The 26,099-nt window shown below is 39.9% G+C and overlaps 1 protein-coding gene across 3 annotated transcripts; it reads left to right on the top strand.

Annotated features, from left to right (window-relative positions):
• Positions 1-1,144: 1,144 nt before the first annotated feature.
• On the top strand, positions 1,145-22,961 carry ZFAND4 (zinc finger AN1-type containing 4). Of its 3 annotated transcripts, none has more exons than XM_068687728.1 (10): positions 1,145-1,333; positions 1,606-1,908; positions 8,973-9,048; positions 9,145-9,212; positions 11,305-11,491; positions 14,186-14,333; positions 15,180-16,361; positions 16,960-17,014; positions 19,992-20,106; positions 22,056-22,961. In XM_068687728.1, the coding sequence occupies exons 2-10, from the start codon at positions 1,725-1,727 to the stop codon at positions 22,189-22,191; spliced, it is 2,151 nt and encodes a 716-aa protein (XP_068543829.1). In that variant the 5' UTR covers positions 1,145-1,333; positions 1,606-1,724; the 3' UTR covers positions 22,192-22,961. The 3 variants fall into 3 exon arrangements, 2 of the variants coding, with proteins under 2 accessions (XP_068543829.1, XP_068543828.1); XM_068687727.1 differs by having other exon boundaries at positions 19,989-20,106; XR_011098145.1 differs by lacking the exon at positions 16,960-17,014 and having other exon boundaries at positions 22,056-22,196.
• The last annotated feature ends 3,138 nt before the right edge of the window (positions 22,962-26,099 follow it).

Raw genomic sequence — 26,099 nt, 5'->3', positions numbered from 1 at the left:
GTGGAAAGGATGTGATTAACCATATTTCATGTCCAAGCAGAGCAAATGTATAAATTTTAGTAGTGACTGCCTGAATTTCTAACTTTTAAACTAGGTGTGCTGTTTTTATGATAGGAATGTCCTACCTTAGCTCTTAGCCTGTTCTATTTGCTGTGAGTTTAAAGCAGGTGCTCAGAGGATCTCTTTAAGAGCAATTCCTGCTGTCACTGAAGCCCTTGTTCTGGGACACCTGCTTCCATCTGCCCTTATTTCAAGGGCACAGAAACTACACCAGACGGAGCATCTAGCATTAATGAGGGTAAAGCAGAAGGAAAGGGTGGAAGGGGTAAGAACAGAGAACTATCACGTATCGACTTGCAACATAGGTGGGCCTGGTACTGACTCACATTAAGTGGGGGTAAGCTGGGAGTAGCAGCTTGGAGGAGAAGGGGGGAGATGTCTGCAAACGGGTGCCTACAGTGAAAGCGCTCACAATTTATTTATAGGCACTGCATCTGTTGCATATGCCTCATACATGCCTCATGCATATGTTTGGACATCCTCTTTACTCCTTTCTTTTGTGCTTAAAGCAGACTGAACGACAGCGGGGGGGAGAAAGGAGAAAGATGGGGGATTCTTCTTCTTTTCTCCATCCTCCTTTTTTATTTTTGCTCCCTTTGCATTAATAATTGACACGAGTCTGGTAGAGCCTGATGCTCACAAGCTGAACACCCCAGGGGCTAGGAGGAGGTGGAGTAGGAGGTAAAAACACGCACGGCAGGGGCTTGAGGCTTCAGTGGAGAGGAACCCTTCGTGAAGCCTGGCGCCACAGCCCAGCTCCAACCTGTCCTACCCCCCCCCCCCAGCCTGGGGCATCCCTGAGGCATCCCCGAGGCATCCCTGAGGCGTGGGACTACACTACCCAGGAGCCTCTGCGGCCTCCCTGTCACGTGCCCTCCGCCCCCAGCGGAGCCGCTGCATCCGGGCCCTTCCCGCGCCCGCCCCGCCCCTTAACGACCACAACAAGCGCCCCGAACGCTCTCGGCCACGCCCTCCCCGGCGGCACCGGGAGCACCGCCCCCGGAGGGAGCCGATTGGGCGAGCCGCCGCCGAGCGGCCCCCTCATTGGCCGGCAGCTCCCCGGGGGAGGTCATAAAGGCTGCGCCCAGGCGGCGCGGGGGCTGTCGGGCGGCGGGCGGGCGGTGTCGGGGCGGGGAGCTGCTGGCTGCCGGCTGCCACCCCTCGGCGGCGGCGGGTCCGTGGCGGCGCCGCTCCGCGCGCAGCCGCCGGGCGAGCAGCGCGGGGGGAGAGGGGCCGGGCCGCCACCCCTCCGAGGGCCCGGCGGCGGCCGCAGGTAGGTGGGCAGGGAGCGGGCCCCGCCCTGCTGCCCCGGGAGAGCGGCGGGGCCCGGGGAGAGGCCGGGCTGAGGTGAGGGGCGGCGGGGGCGGGCGGCCGCTGCCCTCCTTTGTTCGCGGCCCGGCCCTGGCGGCGCAACCCGGGAGGTGCCCGGTGGCCGGCGCCACCCAGGTGCTGGCTGACCGACCGCCGGCTGCTTGGGTGTCCTTCCCGGTTGGACCGGGACGGCTGCGGCCGGGCGCTGTTAGAGCTGTGTCCGTCCCGTTGTAGGTGGAGGAGCCCAACCATGAGCAGCGACACACCGCACCTGTCCCCCGGGCTGCCCTGGCTGCAAGCGCAGCGCGGTTTCCCGGCGGATCGGCTGGCGAGGAAGTTGTAAATCCTTTGTGATGGCCAACAAGAAGGAGCCTCCCTTTTTCAACGAGGATAACATGGGGCCGTTTCACTACAAACTTCCTTTCTATGAAACTATGGAGCTCTTCATCGAAACGCTCACGGGAACCTGCTTCGAGCTGCGAGTTTCTCCCTTCGAAACAGTTATTTCTGTGAAAGCGAAAATTCAAAGACTGGAAGGTACCCTTATCTTTTATTTGAGCTTAAACTTTACCGCTTTAGAGGAAGTCTTGCTCTACAAATGATAATTCCTAAAATCAAAGCAGAAAATTTAAGGGACTCATTCAGTAATAGGCATAAGCAAGGTGCTTGTTTTATGGCTTTGGTTTAAATGGATTTTTTTTCTTTTTGGCTATTGTTTCTTTTGTTTTCCTATCAGCTCATATCTTAGGCTTCATTGGAGTGGGTGTTTTCCCATTTTTTCCTCTTTTTGTGTGTGTTGTTAGTTAGATAAAGCATAAGAAATTCATAACAAATCATGAATTGTCTTGATGTTATTTGGCATGTAATCTTTGTGTCGTTCAATGGCTTATGTGACACAAAATTGGCTTGTTAACCAGCAAGGGCTCTCAAAACAGAGGTTATAAGCTTGAGTCTCTCAGTATGTCTTTACTGCAGCTCCGAGGACACTTAAAACTTGGTGCTGTAGCTGTCGCTTCTTAGGTTCGTTGGTTTGTGGTATTTTGGATTGTCCATGATACCATAGTCCCAAGAGCAACTGCTGTGCAGGCCAGCTACCAAGACAGCTTGAAGTTACTGATTTGAGTTTTGTTCAGGTGGCTGATGTGTTGCTGGCAGGAGTCTGGCTGAGTACTGCTCTTAGTGTGATGAACTTGGCAGGCATCTTGTAAAGCGATAACCTCCTTTAGTTTATGAGGCTGGTCTGTTGGTCTGGCTAATGAAAGCAGAAAATACGTGTTGGATTAGTCTTCTGTCACCCCTTTCTCATCCTGCATGGAAGAACGTGATTGCATCTTCTCGCTTTGTAAGCCTAACAGAACTCTGTACGAGCTGACAGTTGCTTATTTCAAGACAAGGGATCCTGTTTACTCAGTCTGTTCGTCCATGGGTTTTAATGCTTCTGTCTATAGAAGCCACCTTTTGGGAGATGTAAATATGATGCTTTAGACTTAAATTGAGGATATTATCCTTCTCCTATGGAAATCTGCTAATGAGCTGAAACATAAGAGTTGAAACAATAAGGGTGATATTTTGCTAGCGAGATCACATACTAGAAGCTCCAATACACAAGTAACACTAACTTTACAAGGTTCAACAAGGCCAAGTGCTGGGTCCTGCTGGGACACAACAACCCTACAGACTGGGGGAAGAGTAGCTGGAAAGCTGCCTGGAGGAAAGGGACCTGGGGGGATTGGTCGACAGCTGGCTGAATGTGAGCCAGCAGTGTGCTCAGGTGGCCAAGAAGGTCAACAGCATCCTGGCTTGTGTCAGAAACCCGCAGAGAAGTGATTGTTTCCCTGTGCCCAGCTCTGGTGAGGCGACACCTCGAGCACTGTGTTCAGTTTCGGGCTCCTCAATACAAGAAGGACATCGAGGTGCTGGAGTGTGTCTGGTGAAGGGCCTGGAGAATAAGTCCAATGAGAAGCAGCTGAGGGAGCTGGGGTTGTTCAGGCTGGAGAAAAATGAGGCTCAGGGGTGACCTTATCTCTGTAGTTACCTTAAAGGAGGCTACAGTGAGGTCAGAATCAGTCTCTTCTCCCAAGCACCAAGTGATAAGATGAGAAAACGGCCTCAGGTTGCGCCAGGGGAGTTTTAGGTTACATATTAGGGAAATTTTCTTCACCAAACGGGTTGTAAAGCGTTGGAACAGGCTGCCCAGGGGAGAAGCTGAGTCAGTGTCCCTGAAGGTATTTAAAAGACACATAGATATGCTTAGTGACATGGTTTAGTGGTGGACTTGGAAGTGCTAGGCTAGGTTTATGGTTGGACTAGGTGATTTCAGAGGTCTTGTCCAACCTAAATGATTCTCTTCTGCTCTATTCTATAACCAGAGTTTACATTAGGATAGCCATGTGGACATGCTTTTGTTTCCTGTGGACAAGGCTGTAATTAAACATGAGTCAGAGAACGTGTTGAGGAACTCCTGGAGGCTAGAGGTGGAACAGGACAAGGAAAGGTGTTGTTTTTTTCTTCTCTGGTTGATTGAACAGTAGGAGAGGTGTGAGCAGATACGTGATACAATGCTACAAGTAAATTGAAAGGGGGAGTATAGGCAATAGAGTACACGAGAAGGCAGTCTATATCGACAATACAGATAAAGGAAAGAGCCTGAAAGGATGCATGAAGAGACCAGTGGGAAATGTGAGAGAAGAATTTGAATTTCTTGTAGTTCAAAACAGGAGACTGCAAACTGGCACACTGAACTATATCTACAGCCTATTGTTGGGGGCTGGGTGAGCCTAGCTTAAAAAGGCATCGCAATTACATGTGATCAGTACTAAGGTTATAGCATTGTTTATTAGGAATTTGGTTTACACGTTGTAGTTCTCAGGATGATAAAGCAGTTAGTGGCTTAGCTGCCTGCTGTGTTGAATTAATTATTAATAAGTAAATTTCATTAAAACACAGAAGAGCTTGCTGGTGCTTACCACTGAATTGTTAGAAATCAGATGAAATACTTAATACTCCAGAACATAGTTAAAAGATCTGCAACTTCCCAAGTCATAATTCACTATAACTTGGAGGGGAGAAGGCAGAAAAAAACTGGTTGTGTGCGTAAGTGTGAAGGGAACAGAGGCTATGATAAATCCATTTTATGTTGCATTTGAAGCTACCAGTGCATGATTTTAAAAAACAAACAAAAAACACAACAGCTTCTCAGTATTGAAGTTTCTGCTGCAATGTACAAGTTGAAACAATGAATCACCCATGTGAAGGGAAAATCCTGAAGTAATTTTGTGGTTGTGGTCTAGCAGGGGAAGTGGAATGCTTACTTCTGTTCCTGTTGCAGCAGCGATTTTTCACTTATTATTATTGTATCATTTCAACATTCATGGGGTGTGAACCTCCCCAGGCATATCTGCCTGCAGAATTCCTCCTACGTACACTGCTAGGAGACACTATGGGGCCCTGAGCGTGCGTGTTGTCTCCATGGACTGATATATGTGCAAGGAGGATGGTAGAAAAGCATGCAAAATAAGTTCTGGAAAATGATTAGTCTTGCTAACGTCTCCAAGCACAAAATTTTGAATCATATCAGAAGTTAACAGATTTGTTCAGTTGTCATCGGCGCCTCTAATTGTAGGAGGCTAATACTAAAACTAACTTAGAAGAAGTGACCTCTGTCAACAACTGGAATATCAATAGCTGTGGACAGCAATAAGAATGGATAGTATGGGTGTCATGTAAGGAATCTTCAATACTTCTGATAACATTTGTCATTCTCAGTACCTCTTTAATGATCTGATGGGAAAGGGTTTGTTTAGAGAGCTGCAGTAGACATTGGTATCCTACTAAAACAGAGCTCCTTTATCTCTGTCTCATTCCAGTTGGTTTTAGCCGGTGAATATGGGTAAAAATGCATCTATGGGTTCTAGCACATCTGAAACTTCAGTGCAAATCAACGTGTAAATTGGAGTTAAAGCAGACCCAGTGTGTGTATTTGGATCCCCTGCAGGCATTTGTCTCAGATACATTCCATGCAAAGTAAGCGCTCAGTTAGCAAAACTTTGGTTTGTTACAATGATGACTTCGGAGCTACCTGTCACGTCAAGTCTCACATTCACTGAATGAGCCTTTTTAGGTGGTGTGCTAGAGAAGAACTAGCTCCCTTTGTCTCTGCTGGTGGCATAAAAGCCAGAATACTCAGCCAGCAGCAGGATGTGGTATTGTATTGTGAGCAGTGCTGCTTGCTCCCTTGGCTCTACTTAGTATTTTAAATCGTGGCCATGTGTTGATGATCGTAGGTTGGATGCTACCTGGGTTTCAAGGTGTTGTGAGAGTCTGAGACATAACATAGAAGTCAAGGTTAAAAATAACAGGAGCTCACTAGAAGAGGAAATTACTTCTTACTTAGAATAAATGCTTTGGTCACTCCCTCAAGTGATCTTTTCTTGCTTCCTCCATTGCACAAGTCTTTGTGGCTGCTGGGCTGGGTAAGGTTTAGTATTCTTCATTCAGAAACACATTATATTGAATTTTAGGAAGGAGCATTTAGACAGCACACACCTAGTAGTGATTAATTTTTTGATCTGTAAGTTAATTGTAGATAATACCAGGAAATATGTACGCTAATGTAGGTTACTGTCATGCAAGTGGCATCTGGGGATTTTGACAATTATAAAACCAGTACCTGCTGCTGTTAGTTGTTGGGAATCTTTGCAGCTCTTCCATAATGTAGCTAGGTAATGGGGCAAAATCAAGACTGTGGGCCCAGCCTGGCTGTAAGCAGGAACACAAAGTAAATGTTTAAGAAAGTCTCCAGCAATTTCAACACTAGATGAAAGATAAGTGCCAAGTTTGAACTTTGACTTTGAAATATTTGTGTTTTTAAACATAGTAACCTTCTACCCACAACATAAAATCAAGCTTACTCTGAAATCTGTGGGTTTCTGTGGGTGTCAACCAACATCCATTTCTACGAGCTTACTTGGTGTGCCAGAAAGAAAAGCAAAGGAGTGAACCTTAAGGGTGTGTTGCCCCCCTTGCCACCATTTTACTAGGTTGTGTTGTCTATTGAAATGGCTGCAGATGTGCTAACAGCCTGAAGAAACTTCTTTTCTCCCACAGCATCATTTGGCTTGCCCCCTTCCATTCGAGCGTTGAGCTTTAGCTTTTTGCCTCGTTTTCCTTTCTGCTCTGGACCAATTTAGAGCAGACTAGTGATACAGTCATGTGCTGCTTAGGGAGGAGGGGATAGCAGATGAGTATCTTGCAGTTGTCATTATGGTTGCCAATTCCATGTACTGATCCCCTGTGCAAATGTCTCTTCAAGAAAGGCTTACTATAATCCAGAAAAAGAACAGCTGATGCATATTTTCTTGCACTTGAACCTGTAAAGCACATCCCGTTTCATTTGTGCATAAGTACAGAATTCTTAGAAAGCAACATAAAATGGAATTAGTAATAAAGACTCATCTGTTTCCCATTACACCAGAGTATAGTGTTTTCATCTGTTCATCAAAATTACATTGTCATTGTTGGATGAACAAAACCATGCTTCACTGCAGCACTGCCAGTTGCGAGGCAGCCTTTTTAACATTGACTCTCTCAGTTTATCAAAGTAATTGGAAATTGCTCCTTGGAGGCTGCTGAAACCATAACAAATGCAGACAGTAATGACTGTTTGTAATCAGAGGACTACAAAACAACAAAGAAAAGAACTTCACTGCAGACTTGCTGGCTCTTGCCAGCGTGTTCTTGTTTTGCTTATGCTGCAGACTTGAAACATAACCAATAACCAGTTATTCAATAGCTGGCAGGGTAACAGCTATTATGCTAGTCTACTATATGAACACAGTCCCCTCATAAAAGTCTTGTGTACTTCGGAGAATGCGAGACTCGTTCTGACTGCCTTCCAAGTGCGGTAATGTGTCGGTCATTCATAAAGGACAAGATCTAGATGCTAGCTGCGGTGAGAAAAGGACATTGTGATCTGCTCTAAAACTTACTAAAAACTCTGGTAGTTGCACCAAAATGCAATCTGTGTTTTCCACAGGGGTGTCCACTTAACAGGTTTCCTGCTTGTCTGTTGAATCTGCTTGGATTTTCACCAGCATTTGGCCCCCTTTTCCCCTTTTCATCCTTGCTGGTGATGGGTGTTGGTGCCCTTTCTCCAGTGTTAGAAGGGGCTACTTAACTGGCCTCTTGCTGTTGCAAGCCTCGGGAAGCTGAGAGGTTTTTGGCAAAACAACTGGAAGACTGATCTTTGCATTCTCTTTTCCCCAGGTATAGTTTGAGAAGTCTGTGTAGTACTGCTACTTACATCTCCTTTTAAGTATCTGAGCATGCAACTAAGCAGTGAATGGCACGATCTGACACTGTACTGTCCAAGATGAAAGTGTGTGATTACTTTAATGTAACCTTTTGGAAAATATATTTATAACTTTTGGTGCTTAATCTGTGGAGTAGTGTTTAGACCATTTTCAACAAATAGTTCTTGGCCTCTATAGATTCCAATTTAATTAAATTTTCTCAGGAACACACAGTGAAATCTTAATTACCTGGGTTTCACTAGGCAGGCTAAACAGAATTTACTTCCTTTTGATGCTGAAGGGAAGATTTTTTAAATTTTTTTTTCAAAGGCAGAAAAAGCTATTCTTCTCAGTAGCCTTCATGCTTTTTGGTGGTCAGAGATGTCTCATCCTTTCATAACTATCCTGGCTGGTACTCAATTCAAAATGTGGAAGGTGGCAGCATTTCAGCAAAACTGTGTGAAGACCTTGGGTTCTACCTGCTTGTGCTTATTCTCTTTAATGTGTGTTAGGTCTGTATTTAAATTACTTGACTGTATAGGCAAGAGGAAACAGTCATTTTGTAGACTGTAGATAAGGAACAAATATTTTGTATGCTTGCCTCTTTTTAACAAAAGTCATTCTAAATCTGTCCCAGAACTTGAGCTGGAAATGAGTATTACTGGATATAAAAGCATTCTGATGGCTTAAAAGAACACTTAAAGCAAGTAAAAGTTGTCTAGTATGAAGTTTACTGTATTGTATATGTGAACTTTCGGGTTCCAAGTCAAACAGTGATAAAAACACCTTTAACACCTGAGCTGTTAACTGAGCTGCCACCAGTTACTTAATGTGACCTTATCTTTACCGTGAGTAACACAGAATGTCAGCCAGATAAATTATTCAGCAGCTCTGTAGTTAGAAATTTTATCCCATTTTTCCTGTCAGAAACCAAGAAACTGAGGTGCAGATTAACGTTTGTATGGGAAGAACACAAACCAACCCTTCCTTGACCAATGTCTGGAAAAGAGCAGGTATTCAATAAGTCTGAAGCAACTGAATGCTTCTACAGACCTCCTGAGCCAAGTGATTGAGCTCCACGTGCAAGCACAAGCTTACTGAAAACCTTAACTTTGTTCTTAATAATTATTCAGTAGGTTGGACGTCATGACTGAGGGCTGCTGTCCAAGTGCATGTCCTTGTCCTGCTTCATTCCTTCTCTTGTGATCCCCTTTCTCGCTTCTTTTCTATATACCCCTGTTTCTTCTAAAAGCAAAACTCTCCCAAAACCCTCCCATCAAACTCTAATTTTAATCTCTTTTCCCCCTTTAGGTATTCCTGTCTCTCAGCAGCACTTAATTTGGAATAATATGGAACTGAAGGATGACTATTGTTTGAATGATTATAAGTAAGTATAGAATAAAATTGCAATGAATGTTTCTATATGATTGTTAGTATAGGCAATGGAAAATGTTATAAAAAATTTATTTATTGTTATTTACAGCATTTCAGAAGGCTGCACTCTGAAGTTAGTTCTGGCTATGCGAGGTGGACCTATTAACACTAGAAGAGGTATGTGTTAACTTGGTTAAAAATTATGGTTTTCTTGTAACATAACTGTAAATGGCTTCTTACAGCTAAGTATTTCAAACAAGCAGGTTCAGTTCCAAATTAATTGGAAAATACTTGACAAAAACAGAGGGATGTTTTTACCATCTTTTCTTCTTCAGCATAACAAGTGCACCATCTCTTTCGTTTTGTTTGCCCTTAGTTTAAGAAATATCTTTGGATGTACAGCATCAGCAATCCTTCATCTGAAAAAAATGCTCCTTTAATGTCATCATATGATTACATTTTAAAATTTAGTTAGTAAGAATCAGGCATTGATTTAGTCTTGGTTAAGTGAATCATCCATTGAGAAGTGGAAGCTGAAAGTGAAGAAATCTCCTTGATGTTTTTTTTACTTGGAAAGCAGTCAGCGTAACTTTCAGGTTGGGAAATCCACTTGTAAACTGAGCTGAGCTCTCAAAGACAATCAAAACATTGTGCCTAACATTTGAGTGCTTTAATGGAATTAAGCCTCAGTTGTGATATTGCTCTCAGTGTAGTTTACCATAGGTAGATTTTGTAAAACAAGGCATATTTAAATTGTACGCTTAACTGAATTAAAATTTTAAGTTGTATTATTTCAGGAGAACTATGTTAATCTTTGCTTCAAGAGAAGTCAGTACCATGAGAGGACTGATTGTCATCTAGCAGCAGTTGACAGTAGGATAATTCCAGCTGTGAAAAGTTTTCTGAAAATGTTTAGCTGTTCTTCTTGAAAAACATCCCATTAGGAGTCCTGAGTGCTAATAAAAGAATACAGGAATACACTTGTTTCCATGTAAAATTAAAATGATTGAACTAAATTATGTTTTGTTTTATTCTGCAGTGAGAGAATTACCCAAAATGAGGCTCTTTACAGGAAAAAAAAAAATGTGATTCCAGTAACTTTATTTTAGACTCATTCTTCTTACCATGAAATAAACTTGCCTCTAAAATGTTTTAAAATTATTTGTGGGAGGGGCTGGCCTGCCTCTTACGTTACTGCTTTTACTTAACTTGATATCTTTGGGTTATGCAACTATAATTGTACCTTATGCTAATGAATTAGAAGTCTTCCAAGCTGTTTTGTGTCATACTTCCCATCTCCTATTTATCTACAGTAGAGCTTGAGAGAGATGCTTAAAGATGTATTCTATAATCACCAATATAGAAAGAATTTCTCCTTTCAGTTCTTGGAAATCAGGGAGAAGCATAATGTGATGATCTTACTGGGCCAGCTATTCAGTAACTTGAGCTGATTTCTTAGTCTATTCCTTCCTTTTTTTCATGCATCTCAGTGTTGGTGGGACAGCTTTTTGTGAAGTGGCATCCTATACATTAATGGAACAAGAAAAGATAGTGGTAATGTGATGGTAAGGAGGAACAGCTAATTTAACGTTCAAGATGAACCAGACTACTTTAATTCCAAAGTTCAGATTTGTATTCATCAATTCAGCCAGCCTTCTGCATATGGGATGTAAAAATACCTCCCAAGCACTCTCCAGAATGTGTGGTCATAATACGGTCTTCTGTTACTTCTCTGTATGGTTTGGTAGGTGCTGCTATATTTTTCCTCTTGTATCTGTCAGAAGAGGTGAGAGTAGGACAGTTAGAGTACCTATGGAACGGAATAAATTATAGTTAGGTAATTGAACAGAAAGAAGTTTTCAGAGGATGGATTATTAAAACAATTGGACTAGTAGTTATATTCTAAACTAGTTTATTTACAAAGACTTCTTTGTTGTTTCTTAGTCTCCGTTTGCTAATAAGCAGTTTACTGCAGTGTAGAGCTGCAAAACTGGCAGAGAGGGACCTGAGCCAGATGTTTTGTGTGTACGTATTTAAGCATCTAACTTGAATCTAGAGAATGCCACTTACAGATCAGCAAGAATGTTTGAAACTGATTATTTCAAGTTGAATCTTATTGCTGTTGTTTTCCAGGGGAAAGGCCTGTTAAAATGCTTTTGTCTCATAACTACAGTTGACTTTAGGCATGGTCTGAAAATGTGAGGGGTTTGCCAGAAATATGGGACTTCAAAGGTGCAATAATTTGTCCTTATTCTGTTTTTCTCTGTAGTTCCTGTAGAAGACCCTATAAGGGAAATGGCTGAATACATGGATCCTGGTAGAGATGAGATCTGGGAGAAAGGGCCATCTAACAAACAAGTCACCTTCTTAGTATATCGAGAAGGAGATCAGCTGAATTTCTTCCGTGTGGTAGACCGGGGAGATGGCACTTTAACACCATTATCTGAATCTTTGAGGTAAAGTTGGTTTTAATCTTACTGCTATTCATCAAGATGGGGATGCTGTGTTGACTTTGTCAAAAGAATATCTGGAATTTTGGAAGAATGGTGGCCTAAGGGCTACCAAATTGCTGTAACTGAGTGGCCTAACTGTACAGTAGGACTTTATGGTCAGTGGTCATGCTAACTGTTGTCTATTTGTGGGTGTCGGTAAAGTGAGGTAATGCTGACCTTGTGCTTGAGGCAATTCCAGCCCCTTCTGGAGAACTTTACATAAGAGAGTCAACTTGGCAAGAGGGATATTAAAAACTTTTGAAAATCAAAAAAAAAAAAAAGCTATAAAAAAAAAACTTTTACATCTTAACATATTTATTTAGTATTGTATAGATTTCTCTGTTCACGGGGTAAATCTTCTTTTCCATATGGATATGGCTTGACCAAATATTTAGTCAGGAAGATAACTGATTAGCAGTGCAAAGTCCTGACAGGGTTGGTCTGAAGTTTCAGAAAAACTGTTTTTATTTTTTACTTGTTTTTATGTATACTTAAATGATTAGTAATAGAGCTGGCCCTTGGACGTTACTAGACCTCAGATAAGTTGCAGTTGAGACCCCAAACTTGTCTCGGAATTGAAGTACTGACATAATCAAATGAATGAGACTGTCACGTATGCTACCGTGTTACAGTAAACAGACTGCTAGTCTGTTTCTTACTGAAGCTACCAAAATTGATAAAATCTATTGGAGAAATATTAGGCTGTCTTTATAGTGCAGCTTTTGGTTTGTTTTTTTTAATCTCCTGAAGAGATGTTTTAAGTAACTCTTCTTGCTCCCGTTTGAAAGCAAAGAAAGCAAGGTCAGTTTGTCTCACATTAGCAGAACTCAGTGACTACAATTCATAAATGGTTTTGTTTTATAGTTCTCCAGATCATTTTACTTTGCCTGCAGTTGAGTTAACAGTTAAAACTTGACAAGGTGTAAATACAGACAATGATTACTGTCTCTGGGTTAAAATAAAATACCTGAAATTGTGGTAGAGCACTGATGGCAAGAAAAAAGTGTTTTAACAAGATATGGATCATCTTTGAAGCACACGTTTTACGAGCAAGATCTCAGGAATGTTGATACCTGTGGACAAAGTCAGTTAAAAAATGGACTATAAGTGTCATCAAGAGCAAAGATCCCTGTCCCAACTCTCATAACTTTACAATTATGTTAAAGCAAAAACTCCTTTATTAGCCCTTCTTTGGTGTTTTTTCTCTTATTTAGTCAGAAAGTGCAAGAAAAAGAGTAACAGTTCTTTTTGCATAAAGGGGAAGAAAGGAGACATGACTGTTGCATCCCTTTTCTTTCTATCCTTTTCTTGAATGAAGGGGAGTGCAAAGAATGTGTTTGAGTTGATAACTGAAGTCTTTGCAGATTTAAAATTCTGAAATAATTCTGTAGTGTTGGTTCTTTACCAGGAGAGGTATGTAATATTTGTACTGACCATTTCCATACAGAGCTGTTCAGTTTCTGGTAAGAAATGACTGAACTGTTCTGCTGCCATCTTGTTTTTGAAAATCTGTCTCCCAGCTGTGTTGCCTTCTGAATTTTGCTACATTTTAGGAAATGGATTGGGAGAGTCAGTACAAAAACACTGGCTCTTGACTAAAGCCAGCAGAGTATTTCCAAGAATAAGGTAAGATGCCAGCTTTAATTAGTGAAAAATAGTTTTTTGGTACTGACTTTCCCACAACCTTTAATTCTTCCTTGGTCTTATTTGGAGAGAAGAAACTTTTGTCATATCTACTAAGACATTTGTATGAACACAAGGGAATTGCCTGATTGTCACCATTTCTAGATGTTGACAGCCTAATGGAAGAATTCAAACATTGTAAAATGTTCTATATACAGTGTTGAAAATGCATCAATTTGTAGTGAATAGACACTCCTAATGGTTCTTTTATTTCTCTGTCAAATGTTGGATGTGTGTTGGTGATTAATGCTTCATAGGAAAAACAATCCAGATAATGGCGTTAAAACATTGTCTTTTTCCATTCTGTATTCTAACAGAATGCAAAACTTCAATGTGATGCTGTAAATTTCCAGTGACTACTTGAGTTAAAATATTTTGTCTTAGGTCTAGCAATTCTAATCTGTATAATTTTTTTTCCAAATGTGAGACTTTTTGGAAACCTAAACTGATCCTTTTTTATTTTTTGTTTTTATTTTGAAAAGGAGAAAATAGAATATCACATCCACATGGGTGACCCCTCCATTTCCATTTATGGTGAGAACACCCCTCAGGATGGATAGAAATTTGGACTTTCCTTCCATGCCAGTGTCTGGTTAATTGGAAAACTGATCAGCTTGTTGTCTGAATCACACTGTTAACAGCTTTGGCCATACCTTCAGGAGACTTGTGGAACTGGATATTCCCTCTGTGGGGAAAATATATAGTGAGTGTGAACCAACTGTATATGGTATAACAACTTCCCAGAAGTGGGGCTATGTTCTGGTTTCAGCATCAGCACTTTGTGTGAGCACTCTAATAAGGAATGCTTATTTTCTAAAATAAATGGATTTGAAATGTCTCTGCATACAGTTTTACGTAATGCTTTGTCAACAGATCACCTACGGATTTGACTTTCTAGTTGTCAGAATACTCTACATTGAAAACATAATTAAATTGCTTAGAGGGTGAAAACAATTTTTCTTTTATTATTTTCAGTGGTGGTTCAGTGTATAACTTATATGCCGATGATGAAGATGAGACGGAGGCATCACCTTCTGGCCAACAGATTATTGAGAATTCAATTACTATGAATAAAATGAAACTGCTCAAGGCAAAGATGGAAAACATGAATCTAAGTAAAAAGGTAAAGCTGTGATTTCAATTCTTTTATAATCAAGTAGTTTGCACTTTCCCAATACTGGCTTTTCTAGAAAACAGGTCAGATACTTTACTGTCTTGGGAAGTAGAGTGATAAAGGGTATATGATTTAATATCCATTTAAGAAAGATGAATGCTATTTTATTTATTTTCTTCTGTTGTGGGGCATAGGCTTTACCTGGATTGACCTGTCAGTATTCGAAGAATTCACTATGGGTCCTGGATTTGTGTGTTTGTTTGTTTGTTTTTTTTTTCCTTCTTCTTCTGATGCTTTAAGTAGTGTTATTTTGCATCAGTCCTCTGGTACAAAACAGTGTTTCTCTTAAATGGAAATTCTGGACTTGCTCTTAAGTGGAACTTAATTTTTAAATGGGATTAGAAATACTGTAACTAAAAGACCTATAAAGTTAAATACAAGGATGAGATTGTGTAGCAGATAAAACATACAGATGGTGTTCAGGAGATCTGGATTAATAAAATTATTTAATGTCTGTCTCGCTTCCCTAGATGCTAGATGAAAATGTTATGCTTTTTCTTTCATGGTTGTTCTTGGCTGAGACCCTAAGCTCTTCTGGATAACTTCGGCATTCTGCTTTCCATTTTCTAATCCCTATGATGTACAGCCTTTTCAGATTGTAATCTTTGATTTTAATATTCTGATGGTGGTGTGAAATTTTGGTGGTTAGCAATACATGGTGGAGTAGAGTGAATGGTTTGGTGGTCATTTCTGGCCATATACTGTCAGAATTCCTGAGAATATGATTTCAGCAAGGACTCTGAATGTTTCCATAATTCAAATGCTAACTGTTTTTTTCTTGTTGTTTTTTAATAGCCTAAAAAAACTGTCAAAGTGAAACCTCGTCCTCCAACAGCTCCTCGACCATCTAGTGGCTCAGCAGCTGCTGCTCGTCACCGGTTTTTAAGAGTGCTCCCCCATATTGGACAGTCCTGCCTACCTCCTCCTGGGAATTCATATCCTTTGGAGTCTTCCCAAAATGCACTTTCAGCTTTGGCTTCTTTGGCCACTGCTGGTAGAACAATGCCATCCACAACTAATGACTTTCTTAAGGAAGATGACACTTGGCAGAGTGCCTCTTGGTCTCATTCGGTTAGTAGCATCAGGTTACCACCGAAAATATCTCGTGTTGAACTAGAAAATACAAAAGTACCTACAAATAGTATTCTGACTCCTGTTTCATCTCTGTCTGCAAACTTGGAAAAAGTGTCTGAAAATGTGACCTCAGCAAATGAAGAGGATTCTGTTTTGTATCCGAATCTAACAAATGTAGAACTGTATGGAACAGAAGAAAAACTTTTATCTGAAGCAGATACTTTCGCTTTGTTAACAGAAGCAAGCACCACAGAGCAGTGTAGTGAGATATATGATACAGGAAAGGTGAACCCAGAACTTGAACTGTCTGATGGAGATGAAGAATCTAAGGTTTTAGAACAGCATAGAAAACCTATTAGTAAAGTGCTGAGCACTGCAGCAATGGGGACAGGACTTCTCAGTACTCGTGAACTAAGTCCTCGGAAAAATACACTTTTGTCACCTCTTCGTTATTCAGCACAAGTGGCACATCACAGTTCTCTGAAACCACAAACACAACCCAAATGCTTTGAGGCTGATAACTTGAGATCTACAGCCTCCCCAAATGTGCTTCGATCTTTGGAAGTCCGTAGTTTAGCAGACTCCTCTTTTTCTAGGACTACTAGATTTCATAGCATGAAAGTAGATTCATTTGGCAAGAGACCTGATGTAACTGCTAAAGCAGAAGCTAGGGACATCACAGATGTGACTAACAAGGCATCCAAAGAACCTGTGAGTTCTGTAAATAACTTAGGATTTCTAGCTTCGCTGGCCCGAAGCGCAAACAGGGAAAGTTTACAGAGTTCCTGTGGGACAGGCAGGTTTCGGACTTCTGGTATTGCACTACCTACAAATCTTCAGCATTTTCAGGAAGAAAGCTTTAGGAAAACTACTCCACCAAACGAAGCTGCTGAATATATTCTAGTGAGTACTAATACCCCCAAAGGAGTTGGGGTTTTCCTGTCTCTTCTGGTGTTGGCATTATGAAAGCTGTATTTTGTGTATGTCTGTGTGTCTTTTCAAGGAATGCAGATGGGGTGGGGTGTATACATAAATCTACTAGTCTAAAACTGTTTTCTGAATTCCTGTTGGTATATTAACTGCATGCTTATCTAAATGGATCCTAGAAGTAATTTTTCTTAAGAATTAAAGTGGTTGTTTAGTTCACAACTAAAATTATTAGTTATTGTAATGATAAAATTACGACTGTTTGAAGTGTCATCTTAATTCTGCTGCTCACTAATTGTCACTTAATCTAAAGTTTTCCCTGTGACTAGCACCATATGTTGCCAGCTTCAGATTTCTAATGTACTTTGTTTTGTATGTTGTGAAGTACAGGAGACTATTAATTTGAGTAAGGCTTTATATTGTAGAATTTTAATTTCTTCATATGGAAGTCTTGGACTGTTTTTGTAGGTATATTGATTGATACAGCATTGGTTTCAAATAATCTGATATCAGACTGCCTAATCTTTCATGTAATTTCCATCTGCTAGTAATTTCATTGTGGAATTTTTTTTAGTCTGCTCATGCGCTTGGAATGAATGGAATTAACGCAGCTGTAGGGAAAAGAGTAGGTAAGTAATGTGACTTAATAATTAAAGATGACTCATTGATAATTCCTGATTTATTACATATTTAGAGGGCAAGAATCATATTTTTGTAAGGCATACATCTTTGAAAGTCCTTGCTGTGTTACACTTCTGTAGCATGGTATAACCTTAAACATTTGAAGCAATTATTTGATATACAGATGTCATTCTGATCTTGGGTAGATATGGCTGTGACTTCCCTAGCATTTTTTTTAATACTTAATGCTTGTCGTCTTTAGAACTAAAACATGACTTTCTGCTCTGAAGTTTCCAAAAGACCAGTTCTATGAATACTTCTGAGTATACTAGAACCAGAGAGACTACATTCATTGGTAGCATTTGCTCTAGGACTACAGCCTTGGCAAAATAATTCCGCGAAGGAAAGCGGAGAGGACATGGATACTGAAGGCTGTTGATATCATGCTGATTTTTTTTTTTTGTAATTTTGTTCTTTCTACCCTAGTCTTGTTAACTGTATTGTGTTTAATGCTTACCATCTACTGAAAAAGGATATTATTTGCCTAAATATGAACTTATGTGATTAGTTCTCTCAGGAGGAATAAAGTTGTCTAGAGGAGCACTTGAAAACTCTTAATCCATATGAGTTGGTCTCTAGGCTGAAGCTACCAGGCTATATGTCTGGGGTAGAAGAATGGTCGTGAGCCTAGACCATATTATCTCTTTAGGAGTGTAAACCAATTCAAGGGATGTATCTCCTGACTTCTCTGTGGAAAAATACTTGGCCAAGAAAATAATTGTCCTGGGTGTGTACAAATGCCTATGTAGGTAAAAATGTACTTGCTGAATCCTGTGGTGTTTTTTATCCTCTCCCCATGCATATGTTAAATTGGTAAATGCAGTGGTTTGCTTCCACATCTTCTGCAGTCAACATAAATAAACATATTTGTCCATAAATTCTCCGTGGCCAAAGAGGTGATGCCCACATCAGGCACATCTGCAGTATGGGGAAGCCTACCTTTTTGTCACCAGCTCCATTTTGGATAGAACTGTAATGAAGAGACTACTCTGGTCTATTTTGTCAGACAAAAGTGTATTTTCCGAAAGGTTTCAGGCACATGAAAGACTAAGTGGGTGTCATTATGTCCAGTGGAAAGGGACCTGGGGGGATCGGTCGACAGCTGGCTGAATACAAGCCAGCAGTATGCTCAGGTGGCCAGGAAGGCCAACATCATCCTGGCTTGTGTCAGAAACAGTGTGGCCAGCAGGGAAGTGATTGTTCCCCTGTGCCCAGCTCTGGTGAGGCCACACCTTGAGTACTGTGTTCAGTTTTGGGCCCCTTGATACAAGAAGGACATCGAGGTGCTGGAGCGTGTCTGGTGAAGGGCCTGGAACACCAGTCCTGTGAGGATTAGCAGAGGGAGCTGGGGTTGTTCGGCCAGGAGAAAAGGAGGCTCGGGGAAGACCTTATCGCTCTCTAGTTATCATAAAGGAGGCTACAGCGAGGTGGGGATCAGACTCTTCTCCCAAGCAACAAGCGATGAGAAAATGGCCTCAAGATGCGCCATGGGAGGTTTAGATTAGATATTAGGAAAAATGTCTTCACTGAAATGGTTGTGACAGGAACAGGCTGCCCAGGGGAGTAGTTGAGTCAGTGTCCCTGAAGGTATTTAAAAGACACATAGTGGACTGGGCAGTGCTAGGTTTATGGTTGGACTAGGTGATCTCAGAGGTCTTTTCCAACGTAAATGATTCTGTGATTCAATATCATGCATGCTCTTGGGAGAAAGGTTATTGGTAGTAATCACTTACATGACTGGCCAAAGGACAGATTCAGGTTGTTATCTTAAGGCCTTGATTAGTTACTTCTTGTTATAACTGCTGTGGGGACTGTAAATTAGAGAACAGGTGTAGCGTTTTTCTGTTTAGGTATGGTTCACCATGAGGACTGTCTTTCAAGCTCTCTCTTTCTCACAAACTGGGCTAACGTGCTTCTGGAACAGTATGCTTTTAGATGATGAAGTAGATGGCACTGACAAACGTTGCCTGGAAATTTCTATAACGGATAGCAGTGGGACGATAGCACTGTTGGTAAATAGGACTGCAATGTGTAGTGACTACCTGGTGTCAATTGTTGCATGCAGCTGCTGCACCTCAGCTGAGAAATGACTGTTGGGATGAAGGTGCACGGCACAAGGACCACTTCTCAGCTCATGAGGTCATTTTTTTGAGCAGCATCCTGACAATATATTGATTCAAGTACTGAAAAATGTTTGAGAGACTGTGTTGCTCGTTTTCATTATCCTAGCATATGGTAAGCATGCATGAGTAAGAGCTGCTTCTGCAGATGGAAGAAAGATGCTTTTTCTTTCTGTGCTCACCAGTTCTGAAGCAACAGCCAAGAATTATAGGACAGAAAGAGTAAAATAAGCTTCTAAGTACAGAAGTCTAAGGAACATCCACAAAGTGTTATGAAATCACAAAGCTAAATGGAGATCTGTAGTCTAATAATGCACTTTTGTTGCAATTATGAAGTACCAGCAATGTTTTAAAATGTTACTGTTATTTATTTGATAAACTTGAATTATTAGTTACTGCATATGCTAGATGCTACATACTTAAATGTCCAGTTGATTCTTTTGAAAGCTGTTGTGTGGGATATTTTCCCGATTGCATTATGTATTTTTTTTTTTGCATTTGAGAATAGTATTAGGAGTTGTTTGACTTCTTCTGTAACGTTTTGCTTATGTGAACTTTTAACATATTACAAAAATATGCGTTGGACTCCTGCATTACACTGCTTTTTCCGAAAGTTCATAGGCTTGAGGTGTGTTCACTGTTCTGGCTTTTGTGTTTTTGTTCAATGTTTAGGCTTGGGGGTCCCATCTGAAGTATCCTAAGAAACGCAGAATGAATCTGGATTTCAAAAGAACATTTAATTAGTTTGTGGTCAGGAATAAATAAAATTAAAATGTCTTTGCTGTCTCTCTACTTCTGAAAGCAGGTGAAGCAACCCATCTTCCACCTGTGAATGGCTCAGTTCAAGCAAAAAAGAAAATTGCAAAGCATTGCTTTCTTTGTGGCAAGAAAACTGGATTGGCAACCAGCTATGAGTGCAGGTAGGCTGAGTATATAACCAGCTGTTGTTTAAAATGGATAGCTGGGTAAACCAAAAGGTTTTCTGGGCTGCATGATACTCCTTGAACATAGGAAATCAAAAGAGAATTTACAAAAGAAGTTGATAGAATTGTTTGCAATTCTCAGTTCAGCAAAAACTGCAAGAAATAAAACTCGGGAATGTTGTACTTGTTCTGCTGTTGAGGTGTGCATTCTTCAAGGAAAATCAAGAAATGCAAGTTATCAGGAAATAATGAAAATTATGAACATGTCATGGTTCTTTTTTTTGGTGATCATATAATACAGAAGACTGGTGAGGGGAGAACTTCCTACAGACTTATGTTCTGTAAAAAGTTTATCAACAATAATTATTAACAACTTGAGGAAAAACTTTTTTTTTTTTTTTTTTTACAATTTAACAAAATCTACCTCTGATTTGACCCTACTGTAACACATCTGCACAGTTTGCCTCTTACAAATTTCTATTTTACAACTTGAAAATTGATTGTGTTCAAATTCTTGTGAAAATTCAGTAAGCACCTCAAAAGCAGAATATAAGAGTGCTGCTCCCCCAAGTCATGGTTTGTAGACAACGTGATGAGATTTGGTGCTTGATGGTGATCACTGAGATTAAAAAAAAAAAAAAAAGCAAAAAGCACTCGTTCTCAGTCCTCAAAGCTATGTTTTTCCCAAGATATGCTTTTCTTGGTGTCATTTCCCATGACCTAGCTAGTTCATGCCAAACAGGAGCAAAATAGAAGATTTCTGCCATTGGGGAATTGTGATGGTGAGTTTCAGGGTGAGGAAGTACCTTCTTACAGACTCTTCAGTTTTTATTTTTGAAACAGTTTTGGACAGTATAAAACTTTCTACTGAGCAAATAGATATAAGCTCTTCTAGAAATAACTAAGCAGCTTGCTTAAGGTTAAAAATGAAGTACATCTCCAGCCATGTGACCTCTTACTAGAATGGAACATCAACCAAATGGAGAATACAGTCATATGAGAGAACTGGTGATTACAGGACCAAGAACCAAAGAAAAATAAATTTGTTACCACGCACACAAGCCTCAGGAACAGATGCGAAGTTTATTGTGAACGCAGACAGATAGAGAAGTACAGTCTAATAGTGTGTTATGTTAAGGTGGATAAGTAATGTTCAGTCTGTTTAAAGAGCATTCTGATTTTGGATGATGTCATTGCTTTACTGTCAAGAAGTAATTTAGTCAAGTACGTCAGGCAACAGGACACTAATATTGATTTCCAAGCTCGGATTAGGTACAGCATATATAGTATCATTTTTCCTGTTAAGAGTCTTCGCTGGTGAGCTGTCAAAGCAAAATTATCATATTAAGTCATTCAATTTGCAACTGATTCTGGAATGATGCATGCTTAGCCGATCATATAGAAAGCTATGTTCCCTATAGTTAGTCCATCTGTCATCTTTACAGCTGACTAAATTGGTAATTACTAATCTGAGCTTATGCCAGGCAGAAATCATGGTGAACTAAACATCTATTTTGGTGGTCTCAGTGATGTGGTGTTTTTTAATTGAAATGCATTGCGGCTTTCACCTAATGCAATTATGTTAGTTCCACGTTTTTGTCCTCCTAAGTCTACCTACTGATGTTGTGTGAGGTCCTTAAAAAGAAAAGAAGGAAAATAAATGAGAGCCCATCATTCTTAATTTGTGTTTGTGATCCTTGCTAGCTGATTCCTGGTATACTGCTATGGCTTAATTTACAAGCTGAAGAGATTGTTGGGTTAAAACTGCAGCATTCAGTGACGACAATGTCATTTTGATTACCAGTTAATGTTATCAGTCAAGGATGATTGGAATCTAAGCAGTTATGACAAAGAAACAAGACATGGTTAAGGCAAAGGGTTCCCAGCATGTCAGAGAGTTAAAAGCTTCTAAAAGCTTGTAACTTCTAATATTCTTGATTCTTCAGATGTGGAAACAACTTCTGTGCAACTCACCGCTATGCAGAGGCTCACACCTGCACCTACGACTATAAGAGTGCAGGGAGAAGGTATTTGCAAGAGACCAATCCCGTCGTTAGTGCACCAAAGCTTCCCAAAATCTAACATGGTTGTGCTGCATGTGGCCGTTCTGCCATTGAAGAATTATTACATTGAGAGAAGCACTTGCTTAAACTGCATAATTTTGCCATGCTCGATATCTAAAGATTTGCCAAGTAACAAAAGCACATGAGGATGCATCCTATTGAAGAATAATGTGAACACTACTGCAGTTAAAACTTTTCCTCTTTGGTGAATGAAAAGTTAAAGATAGTTTTTAAAAACTTACACTATGAATTAACTGTTACTGCACGTCTTGTGTTGTGTTTTATATTTGGAAAAGCTATTTCACTAGACAAGTCTTTAAAAGATGCACTTTACTAACTTCATTTACTGTATAACCAGACTTGAGGGGGTGTTGTAATGAGGGTGTCATGTAATGTCTTCTGTACTCTTGCGTTTTTTGTCCATTGCGTGGTATCTAAGTTATTTCACTAGAAAGATCCTCCTCCCTCCCCTTTCTTCAAAGAGCCTGTTTTGAGATATCTGAGGTGGTAGTGTATTCTGCCCCGTATTCCATTCAGATTGGTATTCATACACTGTGTATCCATTCTGAAAATAACATATCATGTTAATCACGTTTTCTTAAAATAATACTGTTTATATGACAGATTTGTTTTTAAATAGAAAATCTTCCCCTTTGTTGACATTAAATATAAGGAACAACTTATTTTAACTTTTTTTGTAATCCTAGATTTTTTTAAGATTTCACAGCCTGGTTTGTTAAGATGTCGAATGCTGTTACTGGAAGAAATTCTAATAAATATTAAATTTTATTCTGGTTTATGATCTTATAGATGCACAAAATAAGTCTTCCTATTTCAAAACACATGCCTAAATTAAAAGTTGGGCTTTGTTTTGGGCCTGGGGAGAAGGGGGTATTTTTACATCTGTATTTTTCAGAAGCACCAGCTCATCTCTGTTCCCACTGAAGTTGGTCAAAAATTCCCACCTACTTCATTAGAAACAATGTGACCAACATTGTGTGCTTTAAATAAATTAAATAAACCTCCTGGATGTGGTAGCAAAGGAAAAACGGGTCTTCAACAAATGGCATATTTTAATCTTGAGAATTTATCACCTCCTGCTGATACTGTACAAAAGGCAATTCAGTACTTACTTGCATGAGGCACCTCTAATGAGCATTTAGCCACTTTAGCAAGTGGCGTTTGGAGCCATACCTGCTAAAAGCCCAACCTAAAGCTTGTCCTCTTTCATTCACTTAACATGTCTGGAGTCTTTATAAGCTTACGTTGCCCAAGGTGTTATAGTATGAACACACATGTACCTCCACATCGTATCTAGACACTTAAATGTCACGGTCCCTTTCTTAAAAGTTTCCGCAGCAATTTGGTTGTTTGGGGTTTTAAAATGGTCTATGCTGCTTTATAGTCGAACAGCAGCTGATCTGATGAGCACAGCTGTTAAAAGTTTGGCCAATAAAGAAAAGTAGATTGAAAGAGAAATAACTGGAAGAATTCTCATCCTTGAAGAAATTCCTTTACATGTTCTCCACCTGTAACTTCTTTCTTTGGAATTTTCAGTAAGTGAGGTCCTTGGAACACAATTTTCAAATTCATTCTTCTGAACAGTTACAAGGTAAAATGGTCATTCTGTGTGTGATCCCTGGGTTTCTTTTTTCTTACTAGAAAAAGCTGCACTGAGTGCAGAGAACTGCATGTAGTTTTTCTTCTTTCCAACACAGGATAATACTTCATGCTGGAGGAAAAGAATAGGAAACTGGGCAAATGTATTGTTTTCCTAGCAATTTGTTACTTATGGCTCAGCATCTTTAAGACAGCAGTATTGTTCTCTTGTAGATAAAGTACAAATTCTGGTAGGAAGTAGAATTAAAATAATGTAGGCTGTTATCACTTAAACTTAATCTGATATTGTTCAAGTATAATGGCAGGATATTTTTTTTTCTGCAGTGTATTAGAATGGCCACACTCAAATTTTTACAAAGAGTGTACAATTGAGATTTGTATCAGAAAGTATGAATAAAATCTCGGTTGTGACTCTTTCTGCATATGCATAATGACATTCTGAAATGCGTAACCATACTTTTCAGAAAATATAGTGTAGTAATAATGTGTAAATACTGTGTTTGTAGCCTCTTATCAGGTATAATTAAAATGGGGTACAATAGAAATGATAAAGGCTTTTCTTGAGCCTGCTCAACAATACTATGTTATAGGCAGTCCTTATTTCCAACCAGTAGAACAGCCCTAAGAGCACTAACATTTGTAATTAATGTTTTAGTTGCTAATCTATGATGTCAGGTTTTACCAAATCCTGTATTGAACTGTGCTATGGATTAATTACTGTTTACTGTGTAAACTTGCCTAAATGGTTTGGTTTTCTGAACATTAGTCAGTGCTCCGAGGTGCTGTGCATCTGCTGTAGACAACCATTTGGTTTCTGTGTACTTGTTCATGTAACTAGATTGTATCATAAGGCTTTTACACAGCGGGAGTTTAATAATGACTTTGTGTGCTCCTCTACTTTCCTTTTGTATTGTTTTTTCTTTTAATGTGAGGACCTTTAAGGCGTAACCAGGCTTGTCTCTTGTTGAATGACTTTCGGGATTCTTGTGTCGAATTACTAGGTTCTACAAAGGTGTCAGAAGTGCTTTTGAATCTTGAATGAAAGATTTCCTTTCTCTGAAATCTCCTGTGGTGATAAAACTCTGCCTGCTTGCAATTCCCATCTCTACTCAGCTGGCATTCCCTTGAGATGTAATTGCACTGATGCCTTGCACTAACAAACTTGTCATAGACAAGGCTGGAATTGTTAATGCTTTTCATTATCCAAATGAAGTCTTTCTAGCGCTTTTACACATGAGGAATTCGAATTCTTTTCAAGCACTTTCAACTTTTGTAGTGGGGCACTATCTCCTGGGTATAAACTGTGGGTTTGGAGTTGCTTCTACCTCCAGGAATTTGCTTTCATCTACAGCCTTTGTGTTGGTCAGGTTTTTCTTTTTTATGTAACTCAGATTCATCTTGAAATGCATTTCTTGTTTTCTCTGGCATTTATGTTAGTGCCGAGTCACAGTTACTCATGCGAGAACGTTCTTGTGACTAAGACAGACATTTGCAGCTATGGAATAGTTGTGTGAGCTTCCGCTGCTTCTGAATGCTGTAGTTCTTAACCTGATTTTAGTTTGGGGTGAGCTTGCAATGTTTGCAGTGGATGGAGTGTTGGAGATAAAGCAATGAAAAAAAGCAATTTCCTTTGTGTGGTTGTTGTCCTGTTTAAGATTATTGCCTATTAAAGTCACAAGATGTGCTCAATAGAAAGATGAACTCTAGGATTTTCCTTGTGAAGCAAATGTGTTTAGAGCCATTGTGATTTTTTTGGTAGTAATGTTTGGTTTTTAATACACAGAACTGTAATTTTTTCATGTTCTCAGATGAAGTTTCCCAAAACAGTCTCCTGTTTAGCTGTTTTCAATTCCTGTTTTATATTTTATGTTCCTAAGGTTACTTGAGAATACCATTGAGTATTACAAGCATATCTGTACATGAGTGAAGGGAGGGATATTCCTTTTTGCGGTATTAGTTTCAATTCCGCTTTTCCCTACACGCTGAGCAAATACAGAATGAACAATGTTGCATGCAAAACTTTACTGCTAGTCAGAAATGCTTTTCCACCCGTTAATCCAAAAAATAACAATTGCTTGAAAAGATAAGGGTCGTGTTTCTACTAAGGAATGTCATGCAAAGCCCCTAGGTGTCAGAGGAGATGCCAGTTTGAGCAGGTTGAGAAAAAACTATTCAAACATACCTTCAGAATTGGACAGAACCAGGTATTTCTAATAATGCTTAGGTGTTTGCTATTTTGACCTATTTTATGTTCATAGCCTATCTTTATTTCCTCATCAGTGAAGCTTAGATTCTTTTATTTGTCAG

The sequence above is a fragment of the Anas acuta genome, chromosome 7, assembly GCF_963932015.1.
Source record: "Anas acuta chromosome 7, bAnaAcu1.1, whole genome shotgun sequence".
Taxonomy (NCBI): Eukaryota; Metazoa; Chordata; class Aves; order Anseriformes; family Anatidae; genus Anas; species Anas acuta.
The sequence above is the reverse complement of the archived record's forward strand: the minus strand, read 5'-3'. Positions and strand labels throughout refer to the sequence as shown.